The sequence below is a fragment of the Heterodontus francisci genome, chromosome 20, assembly GCF_036365525.1.
Source record: "Heterodontus francisci isolate sHetFra1 chromosome 20, sHetFra1.hap1, whole genome shotgun sequence".
Taxonomy (NCBI): domain Eukaryota; kingdom Metazoa; phylum Chordata; class Chondrichthyes; order Heterodontiformes; family Heterodontidae; genus Heterodontus; species Heterodontus francisci.
In genome coordinates, this window is record NC_090390.1 from 38,187,445 (window position 1) to 38,199,559 (window position 12,115).

The following is a 12,115-nucleotide window of genomic DNA, read 5'->3' on the forward strand; positions in this document are numbered from 1 at the left end:
AAATGGATGGTTGTTGGTCGGCACAGACTTGGTGGGCCGAAGGGCCTGTTTCAGTGCTGTATCTCTAAAATAAATCCTGAAACATTTAGCTGCCAATCCTGTCCTTCCCTCAACCAAGTTATAGATGCTATATAAATATAAGTTGTTCTACAATTGCGACAGCCTACATCAACTCACATCCCAATATTCGTTCTTTCTACAACCACAACTTTTTGATTTATCTTATTTTCTCTTGTATCCTTTGCAGCCCTGCACTTTGTCTTAGTGCTGTTCTTTTTAAAAAGACCAGAAATCTAGAATTCATCCTCTCACCTTCAATATTCAATCTCAACCCGTTGCCCTCTGACAATTGCTCTTCTCCAGCTTACCAGATGTCAAACATGGCACAAGATTAGCGAACAAATAAACCATATGACCATTTGTGTTCGGAAGGACTGAATGACATGACTTCAAATGGTTGCTCAGAATCACTGAAAATCAGTGATTGCCTCAGAATTGGGCAAGATGGTCAGAGCTCTGATTTTCCCATTAAATAGAGAAGTCCCCATGCATGCAAGAACAGAGTAAACTAACATTTTTATTTTGAAAGTTAGCAATGGTGTGCAAAAGGTAACACGACATCCAGCAGTACAAGCTCTGCATTTCACTTAAGTCTTCTGAAAATTAACTGAAGAATATTCTTTAAGTAAAGCTACATTTTATTAATGAAAATAAAAACATCTGTGCATGTGTAGATTTCAACATGTCGACTTTCTAGATTTTCTGCAATTTCACACATATTTGGTTTCATTCAGGATTTTAAAAGTTTGTTCCCATATCCCAACTTATCCTACACATCAACAGCCTAAAGTAAGGGGGAAAAAAAGGGAGCTGTTAGTGATACAACCAACTTATGTTCCATTAGCGATCAAGTGATTGGCAGTGGGATCATGACCCCTCAATCTCGGGTCACCTACTTTTCTAAAAAGGGCAATCCTTCTGATCCATCTTTTAGCCACAGCTTCTCATCCAATCCCAAGCCTCTTGCCTTTTAGCTTTGATTTGGTTCAAGCTCTCCCTAGTATCAGTCTCTACCTGTCATCAACTCTTCTGTAAAGTGATGCAAGTATCAAGAGCCTAACCCTGCGGCACAGTCAGGGTGGGCAGGTAAAACCTGACCACTAGACCTATTGCCTTATCTTACATAACCTCTAAGGCATGGCAGAGTATCAAATTCAAACTGGAGAACAGTACATGAAACAGCCAGATGACCCTATGGAGAAGTTCCTTAAAAAAGGCACTGTTTGTTGCACAGCCTGTTTGAAAAGAAATGTCATCTATCACATTAAAAAATAAATGGATCATTGGATTGTATGACAGGGAAATTGGCACATGGTATTCCTACAGCAGGTGGGTGCTGATTTACACAAGTGCTTGTGTTCTTCTGCATTCCCAACATATTGTCACTCACAAGGCAGAGACGCTGAAGGAGGTTTTAGGCTGTTTGATTAATGGAAAAATGCATGATCCCTTATGCGAACACTGTACTAAAGCTGCTTTATAACAATCCAAAGAGCAAGTTTAAATCCCCAGTTACACAAACAGTGCTGGATGAAAAATTAGGCATCCACACAAAAATATCACTTTTATAAATAAAACTGTATCTACACACACATAAATACACAATGCATATAGAGCAATGTTATATATGTGAACGAGTAATGTCAGGGAGGGTTTAAACAAATTTGGCAGAAGGATGGGCACCAGGATGAAACATTTGAGAGGAGAAACACGATGCAGAGGTCTGGGAAAGTCAAATAGCATCAGAGTAAAGAACGTGCTTCATAAATAGAGGCATTGAGTACAAAAACAAGAAAGTTATGCTGAACCTTTACAAAGCTCTGGTTAGACCCAACTAGAGTACTGTGTCCAGTTCTGGTCACCATACTTTAGGAAGGATGTGAGGGTCCTTGAGCGGGTGCAGAGGAGATTTACCAGTAAGGTCCCGGGGAAGGGAGATTTTAGTTACAAGGTTAGGTTGGAAAAGCTTGCGTTGTTCTCCTTGGAGCAAAGGAGATTGAGGGGAGATTTGATAGAGGTGCACAAGATTATGACATGCTTAGATAAAGGTAAACAAGGAAAGCCTGTTCCCATTAACTGATGATACAAGGACTAGGGAACACAGATTGAAAGTTTTGGGAAAGATGCAGGGGAATGTGTGAGGAAAAACTTCTTTTAAAAAAATGCAGTGAGTGGTAATGACCTGGAACTCGCTGCCCACAAAGGTGGTAGAAGCAGAAACAATGATTTCAAATGGAAATTGGATGGGTACTTGAAGGAAATAAACTTGCAGGGCTATGATGACTGAGCGGGGGAGTGGGACTGACTGGATAGCTCCGCAGAGAACCAGAATGGACTCAATGGGCCAAATGGCCTCCTTCTGTGCCGTAAATGACTCTGACTCTATAATAGCTCAGAAATAGAAGGGATCAGATGGGGATTAATGTAAAACAGTCAAAGATGGGTCTGAAGTGCATATTGGGTAACGGAGACCTGGCTCAAAGCAGCTGTGGATCGGGAACTTAATATTCGTGGTTACAGGGTATTCAGGAAAGATAGGGAAGGAAAAAAAGGGAGGTGGGGGGGACAGTATTGATTAAGAAACTATTATAGCACTGGAGAGGATGATGTTGAGAGGTCAATGACAGAATCTATTTGGTTATAATGAAGGGACAACAGAGGAGCTATCACGCTACTGGCTGAGTACTGCAGGCCACCAGAATGACGCAAGAACTATACAGTAGTGATAATATGGGACTTCAATTATCTTGATGTAGACCTGTTTTATAACAGAGTCAAGGGAAAAGCGGGGGAGGAATTCTTGAGATGATTCAATAGAATTTTTTTGATCAGTGTGTTTTCAGTCCAACAAAGGAGAAAGCAGTACTGGATCTAGTTCTGGGGAATGAAGTGGGGAAGCATTTAGGGAGCAGTGATCATAATATAAGATTTAGTATAGCTATAGAAAGGGACATGGAACAATCATGCGTTCAAAGTACTCAATTGGAGGAGGAATAATTTCAATGAGTTATAAAGAGATGTGACTCAAAAGGATTGGAATTGGTAGGCAAACAGTAACTAAACAATAGGAGGCCTACAAAGAGGAAGTAGTTCAGGTACACAGCGGACACATGCTAACGAGGGGGAAAAGAAGGGCATCTAATATAGGGCTCCCTGGATCACAATAAGATAGAGATTAAATTAAACAGAAGAGAGTTTTATGACAAATGTAAGGTTGATAATACAATACAAACCAAGCCAAATACAGAAAGTGCAGAGGAGAACCAGAAAGGAAATAAGAGGGCACAGAGGGAATATGAGAATATATTACCAGCCAACATTAAAAAAAAGCCCAATGTTTTCCATAAACATATAAATAGTAAAAAGGTAATTAAAGGTAGATTGGGGTTGATTCTTGTAGAGGCAGAGGACATGGCTGAGGTACTAAATGAATACTTTGTATCACTAGAGAAGAGGATGTTGCCAATGTAGCAGCAAAGGAGGATGTAGCAGCGATATTGTATAGGATAAAAATAGATAAAGAGATAAAGGTTGGCAGCGCTCAAAGTAGAAAGGTCACCTAGTGCAGTTGGGGTGCATCCTAGGTTACTGAAGGAAGTTAAGCATGGAAATTGCAGAGGCCCTGGCTACAATCTTCCAAATTTTGTCAGATATGGAGGTGGTGTCAGAGTTCTGCAGGATTGTAAATATTACACCCCTGTTCAAAAAAGGGTGAGAGATAAACCCAATTATAGGCCATAATGTCAGTGGTAGGGAATCTTTTAGAGACAATAATCGGGAATAAATTAATTGGCACATGGAAAATTATGGGCTAACAAATGAAAGTCAGCACGGATTTGTTGAAAGCACATCATGTTTGATTAACTTGACGGAGTTCTTTGATTGAAGTAATGGACAGAGTTGATGAGGGTAATGCAGTTGATGACATGTAAATGAACTTTCAAAAGACACTTGACAAAGTACCACATAACAGACTAAAATAAAAGCAAAATACTGCAGATGCTGGAAATCTGAAACAAAACAAAAAGTAAAAAGTGCTGGAAACACTCAGCAGGTCTGGTAGCATCTGTGGAGAAAGAAGCAAAGTTAACGTTTCAGGTCTGTGACCTTTCTTCAGAACTGGCAAAGGCTAGAAAAGAATTAGGTTTTAAGCAAGTGAGGGGGCGGTTGGTGGGGGAGAGAATGAAGGGGAAGGTGGTTGATAGGGCAGGAGAGATTAAATAAAGTTGTCCTGGGACAAAGGCAAAGCGGGTGTTAATGCTTGTGGTGAAAGACAAAGCATTAGTCCAGAGACTGTTAATAGCGGAATAATAAGCAGCTCTGACTATACGAAAAACAGGCACATGGTTAAAAAATAAAATATTATAAAAAGGCCAGTCATGCTCTGAAGTTATTGAACTCAATGTTCAGTCCACAAGGCTGTAGAGTGTCTAATCGAAAGATTAGGTGCTGCTCCTCGAGCTTGTGTTGATGGAACACTGGAGCAGGCTAAAGACAGAAATGTTGGCATGAGAGCGGGGGCAGGGGGAAGGCGTGTTGAAATGGCAAGCAACCAGAAGCTCGGGGTCATGCTTTCGGACTGAGCGGAGGCGTTCACCAAAGCAGTCACCCAAACTGCATTTGTCTCCCCAATGTAGAGAGGACCGCATTGTGAGCAGCGAATACAGTATACTAAATTGAAAGAAGTAAATCACTGCTTCACCTGAAAGGAATGTTTGGGGCCTTGGACAGTGAGGAGAGAGGAGGTAAAAGGGTAGGTATTACATTCCCTGCGATTGCAAGGGAAGGGGACGAGGTGTCAGGGGTAATGGAGGAGTGGATCAGGGTATCGCGGAGGGAATGATGCTGCTGACAGGGGAGGAGAGGGGAAGATGCGTTTGGTGGTGGCATCACGCTGGAGGTGGTGGAAATGGCGGAGGATACTCCTTTGGATGTGGAGGCTGGTGGGGTGGAAAATGAGGAACCCTGTCGTGGTTCTGGGAGGGAGGGGAAGGCATGAGGGCATCAGTGTGGGAAATGGACTGGACACGGTTGAAGGCCCTGTCAACACTCCGCCCTGCTGTCATGCCATCATTTCTGTCTTTGGCCTGCTTTAGTGTTCCAATGAACATCAACACAAGCTCGAGGAGCAGCACCTGATCTTTCGATTAGGCACTCCAGAGCCTTGCACACTGAACATTGAGTTCAATAAATTCAGAGCATGACCGGCTTTTTTTTTTAATATTGTATTTTTTAACCATGTGCCTGCTTTTCAAGTAGTCAGAGCTACTCATTATTCTGCTATTAATAGTCTCTCTGGACTAATGCTTTGTCTTTCACCACAAGCATTAACATACGCTTTGCCTTTGTCCCAGGACAGCTTGGTTATTTAATCTCTCCTGCCCTATCAAACACCTTCTCCTTTGTTCTCTCCCCCACCCCCCCACTTGCTTAAAACCTAATTCTTTTCTAACCTTTGCCAGCTCTGATGAAAGGTCACAGACCTGAAACGTTAACTTTGCTTCTCTCTCAACAGATGCTGCTAGACCTGCTGAATGTTTCCAGCACTTTTTACTTTTTGTTTTTCACCACATAATAGACTTGTGAGCAAAATTAAAGTCCACGGGATTAAAGAGACAGTGGCATCGTGCATATGAAATTGGCTAAGGAAGATAAAATAATGCACTGGTGAATAGTTGCTTTACAGACTGAAGGAAAGTTTACTGTAGTGTTTCTTAGGGGTCAGTATCAGGACCACTGCACCCGTTGATATATATTTATGACCTGGACTTGGGTATACAGGGCATAATTTCAAAGTTTGTAGATGGCACAAAACTTGAAAATGTAGCAAACAATGAGGGGAGTAGTGACAGATTTCAGGAGGGCATAGACAGACTGGTGAAATGGGTGGACACATCACAGATTAAATTTATGTAGAGAAGTGTCAAGTGATAGATTTTGGTAAGAAGTTTATATTGCCTCCCATTCTAAGTGGTAAAATTTTAAAGGGGTGCAAGAACAGAATGACCTGGGCATGTATGTACAAAAATCTTTGAAGGTGGCTGTACAAGTTGAGAAGGCCATTCAAAGTATATGGGATCCTTAACCTTATTGAGACACAGAGCACAAAAGCAAGGAAGCATGCTAACTTTTTTACAAAATGCTGGTTCGGCCTCAGCTGTGTATTGTGTCCAATTCTGGGCACCACACTTCAGGAAAGATGTCAAAGTTTTTGAGGGCTTGCAGAAGAGATTTAATAGAGTGATAACAGGGATGAAGGAATTATGTGGAGAGACTGGGTGGCTCACCTTACAGCAAAGGTGGTTAAGAAATTTGATAGAGGTGTTCAAAATCATGAAGGGCTTTGATGGAGTAAATTAGGAGAAATGGTTTGCTGTGGCTGATGGATCTGTAACCAGAGGATGCAGATTTAGAGTGATAGGCAAAAGGTGAAGAAGATTGAAAAAAAAAAGAGTCTTTGTGATCTGGATTGCACTCCCTGAAATGATGGTGGAAGCAGAATGAATAGGGAATTGGATAAATAATTGTAGGGAAACAAATTGTGCAGGGCTCTGGGGAAGAGCAGGGGAGTGGGAGTAATTGGATAACTCTTTCAAAGAGCTAGCACAGACACAATGGGCAAAATGGCCTCCTATGTTGTATCACAAAGGATATATGATCGGAAGCTCAGCTTGAGGTCAAATAGGATATCAAGGATGCAGATAGTCTGATTGAGCCAGTGACAGAGGCTGGAAAAAGGAATGCAGCAATTAACAAAAGTAGTGAGTTTGTAGTGGTGGTGTATCTGGATGAATTGGTCCTTCCAATGTTGAGCTGGATGTCAGACAAGCAGACACAGAGAATGTTTGAGAGAGGTGGGAGAGATAGAGCTGGTTGTTATCCATGTACATGTGCTAGCCTTCGCTCAGTGGTAGCACTGTCAACTTTGAATCAGAAAGTTGAGAGTTCAAGTTTCACTCCAGAAAAAGGACATAACTCAAAATTAAGGGAATGCTGTGGATATGCCTGGCTAAATTCTCAGTGTAAAAGATCCCATAGCACTATTTCATGAACAGCTGGACAGTTCTTCTGATTAATCCCTTGACCAATACCATCCAAATTAAATTAACTGGTGATTTATCTCATTGCTGTTTGTGAGATCTTGCTGTGTGCCAGTTGGCTGCCACACCTGCCTACATAACAACAGTGACTACACTTCAAGACTGCTTCATTGGCTGTGAAGCACTTTAGGACGTGAAATGCACTTCACAAATGCATGTTTATTTATGCGGTAGCTAACCCTATGTCTGTGGATAATGTCGCAAGGGGCAACATATAGATGAGGAAAAAAAAGGGGGACAAAAGTAGACCCTTAGAAAACTCTGATGGTGGTGTGAGGGCTGGGTTGGAGATGCTCTGCTATGATAGGACAGGTAAGAATGGAACTAAGCAATGCAAGTTCGACCAATCTAGACAACAGAAGAAAGGTGATGGAGAAGGATAGTGTGTTCAACCATGTCAAAAGTTGGAGAGAGGTCGAAAACACAATGTATCATAGTTAGAGAGAATGTTACTTGTGACCAGTTATATATACACACACAAGGTAACTATCTCACATTAAAATGGTGTGTGGTTGCAACATCAAGTTTTATTGCACCTGTAGATAGCACAGCCAAACAATTATGATGTGTCTTGAGCAGTAACCCACCTAACACTATGTGACCAACCTAACGTTATGTGACCAACCAAATGATTTAAGTCTGTGAAATTTTGGTGGGATTGCTAACTTAGCCCACCAGGTGGTGCTGCAGTAATTCTTTCCTTGAATGGTGGATATGTTGGTAGAGATGAATACAGGAAAGATTTTACAGGCTTTTCGAGGCCCCAAAAGGTTGCCCACACTGAAAATAAATCCAGGTATCACATTGTATGAGTTGGCCTCTTGAAAGGAAATATTGAGAAGTGCTGGAAAACCAAAACATATGGCAAATAGTAGACATACCTTTCGATGGCTCCTTGTGCACAGCTTAGATTTAGAGATACAGCACTGAAACAGGCCCTTCCGCCCACCGAGTCTGTGCCGACCATTAACCACCCATTTATACTAATCCTACACTAATCCCATGTTCCTACCACATCCTCACCTGTCCCTATATTCCCCTACCACCTACCTATACTAGTGGCAATTTATAGTGGCCAATTCACCTATCAACCTGCAAGTCTTTTGGCTGTGGGAGGAAACCGGAGCACCCGGAGGAAACCCACGCAGACACAGGGAGAACTTGCAAACTCCACACAGGCAGTACCCAGAATTGAACCCGGGTCACTGGAGCTGTGAGGCTGTGGTGCTAACCACTGTGCCACTGTGTTCTGTATTCTGTCTGCTGGCAATAAATGTTGAGAAGATTCGAAAAACACAAGTTCATCGTACGCTTACTATGAGCCCAAGAGTCATTGAGCATGGGGCCGACCATTTTGAAGAAAACAATTTCAATATCTGAACTGATGTACTGGACAATGGAAGCCGGAGTGAATAAGTAAGCACATTCCGTGCCGCAGTAAAGGAGAACCTAGCATTCCAAACTTTGGCCAACCACCACCACCCCACCCCTCCACTCAACATGATTTTTTGAGAAACAACCTCAAATTTTGAGTTAACATTCACCTCTTCATCTCCCCAACCACTACCTGGTGTACCGGGGCTGGAGTATTAAAGGAAATTCAATATCCCGCCTCCCACTATGCCCCACAGACTTGATATCAGAGCAGAAATCCCTTTATTATAACCACCCTCACCACCCCCAAAACACCATACTAAGCAGAGATTCTGACATTTAACCAAAAAATCCTCCATCAACGGAAACTCAAAGCAATCCGGTCACCATTCACAAAACCACAAACCTACATTAGCCTCAATACACTCCTATAACTTATCAGAAATTAAAGGATTGGACCACCAACCCATAACAAACTCGCACCCCCGGCATTAAGCATAATCAGAACTGAATTTCGCTTAGCAGAGAGAATACATTACTCTTTCCCAGTACAGACCCCATCCCAACTGAGCAATATCTTGGAGTTTGACCTGGGCAGGTGGCAACCACACCACCTCCCTCATTTGAGTACATGTACCTACACCATTCAAGCATCCATCAATTAAAGATTGGAGTCTGAACCTCTCAGACGAAATATCCCCCTGCCCCTGCTGAGCCTTGCCTTGGTGATCAGAGCTCAGCTCTTTCTGCACCCACCTCCATTAGCATTGCTCGGCTGATTGTAGCCAATTGTACAGTCGTTATTTCATCAACCCCCTCCTGACCTTAATCAACTCTCCAACCCACCCTTTCCTCAAACCTGGTTGACCTGATCCCCTGTGCTTGTTCTTGACTCCCTTTCTGCAACACCATGGGTGATATAAATATTGTAGTTAATGCATTCATGATCTAATTAAATGGCAGAACACAAGAACATAACAATAAATAGGAGAAGCAGACCATATGGCCCATCAAGCCTATTCAATACAATCATGGTTGATCTTGGGTTTCAATTCCACTTTCCTGCGCGCTCCCCATATCCCTCTATTCCCAGTGAGACCAAAAATCTATCCATCTATCCCAGCCTTAAATGTATTCAATGATGGAGCATCCACAACCCTCTGGGGTAGAGAATTCCAAAGATTCACAACCCTTTGAATGTAGTAATTTCTCCTCATCTCAGTCCTGAATGATTGGCCCCTTGTCCTGAGACTGTTCTAGATTCCCAACCAGTGGAATCAATCTCTCAGCTTCTACCCCATCAAGCCCTTTCAGAATCTTGTATGTCTCAATTAGATCACCTCTCATTCTTCTAAACTCCAGAGAATATAGGCCCAATTTACTCAGCCTCTCATCATAGGACAAACTCCTCATCCCAGGAACCAATTTAGTAAATCTTCGCTGCACTGCCTCCAGTGCAAGTATATCCTTTCTTAAATGTGGAGACCAAAACTGCACAGAGTATTCCAGGTGCGGTGTCAAAGCCCTGTACAGTTTTAGTTAGACTTCTTTATTCCTGTACTCCGATCCCCTGCAATAAAGGCCAACATGCCATTTGCCTTCCTAATAGCCTGCTGCACCTGCATATTAACTTTGTACGTTCCTTGTACGAGTACCCCCAAAGTCTCTCTGAATGTCAACACTTACCAGTTTCACACCTTTAAAAAAAATATTCTACTTTTCTATTTTTAACGACCAAAGTGAACAACTTCACACTTCCCTACTTATACTCCATTTGCCATCTTGTTGCCCACTCACTTAACCTGTCTATATCTTTTTGCAGCCTCTCTATGTCCTCTCCGCAGCTTTCCTTTCCACTGAGCTTTGTATCAGCAAACCTAGATACATTACTCTCCGTCTCTTCATCCGTCATTAATATAGAGTGTAAATAGCTGAGGCCCCAGCACTGATCCTTGCGTCACTCCACTATTCACTGCCTGCCAACTTGAAAATGCCCCATTTATGCCCCTCTCTGCTTCCTGTCTGTTAACCAATCCTCTATCCAGGCTAATATATTACCCCCAATACCATGAGCCCTTATCTTGCCTATTAATCTTTTATGTGGCACCTTATTGAATGCCTTTTGGAAATCCAGCTGTACTACATCTACTGGTTCCCCTTTGTCTACCCTACTAGTTACATCCTCAAAAAATGCTAATAAATTTGTCAAACAGGATCTCCCTTTAGTAAAACCATGCTGACTTGTTCGGATCATACTTTGCTTTTCCAAGTGCAATGTTAAGACTTCTTTAAATAATAGTTTCCAGCATCTTCCCAGTGTTAGGTTAACTGGCCTGTAGTTCCTCTACCTTCTTTCTTGAAAAGCAGTGTAACATTTGCCAACTCCCAATCTGACAGGACCATTTCTGAATCTAAGGAATTCTGGAAAATCAGCCAGCGCATCCACTATCTCTTTTAGAACCCGAGGATGTAGGCCATCTGATCCCGGGGACTTGTCAGATTTAATCCCTCAAGTTTCTCCAATACATTTTCTCGGCTGATATCAATATTTTTAATTTCCTTACTCTTTTTAGCCCCTAGGTTACTGCCTATTTCTGGTATGGAGCCTGTGTCTTCTACTGTGAAGACAGACACAAAATATTTGTTCAATGCCTCTGCATTTCCGGATTCCCCATGATGATTTCTCCTGTCTCTGCCTCTACTTTAGATACTCTCTTCCTTTTTTTGTACTTACAAAAGCTCTTACAATCTGTTTTTATATTGCTGGCTAATGTACTGTCATTCTAATTTTTTATCATCAACTTTTTGGTGGCCCTTTGCTGGTTTCCAGAACACTCCCAATCCTCAGACTTGCTACTATTTTTTGAAACATTGCAAGCATCTTAGTCTAATACTCTCCTTAACTTCCTGAGTGAGTCACGGATGGGTGTTTATTGACGTATTTTTGTTTTTGAACGGAATGCACTTTTGTTGAACCCTTTGAATTGTTTCTTTAAATGATTCCCACTGTTCCTTTACTGCCATACCTTCCAGTCTATTTACCCAATTAACCTTAGCCAGTTCTCCCCTCATACCTTCGTAATTGGCTTTGGTAACATTTAAGATTCTGGTTTGTGATTGAAATGTGTCACTTTCAAACTTAACATGAAATTCAATGGTACTATGAACACTATTTCCAAGTGGATCTTTTACAATTACATTGCTTATTAACCTGCTTCATTACACAGTACGGGATCTAAGTTAGCTTTATCCCTAGTCGGTTCTACAACATATTGCTCCGAGAAACTGTCATGAAAACAATCTACAACTCATCTTCTAGATCACTGTTCCCATTCTATTCCCATTCAGTAGGCCATTCAGCTCCTCGAGCCTGTTCTGCCATTTAATGAGAAACAGATCATCCACGAGTTAGGGAATTAGGTAGAAGGTTAAAAAGCAGGACCTCTAGGGTTGTAATCTCAGGATTACTCCCTGTGCAACGTGCTAGTGAGGGTAGGAATAGGAGGATTAGGCAAATGAATGCGTGGCTGAAGAGCTGATGTAGGTGGGAGGGCTTCAGCTACTTGGATCATTGGGATCTC

General features: G+C 42.0%; 1 protein-coding gene across 3 annotated transcripts in view; it reads right to left on the reverse strand.

Moving 5' to 3' along the window:
• LOC137380584 (exocyst complex component 6-like) overlaps positions 1 to 12,115 on the reverse strand; it is a 275,778-nt gene that overhangs the window by 69,995 nt on the left and 193,668 nt on the right. The window contains exon 22 of one of the 3 annotated variants that reach the window (XM_068052626.1): positions 760 to 844. The exons of the other annotated variants lie outside the window; for them this stretch is intronic. Within the exon in view, the coding sequence (XP_067908727.1) occupies positions 830 to 844 (15 nt within the window). The 3' untranslated portion in view covers positions 760 to 829. Of the gene's footprint in view, positions 1 to 759; positions 845 to 12,115 lie in introns of those variants that run through there. 3 annotated transcript variants of the gene reach the window in all.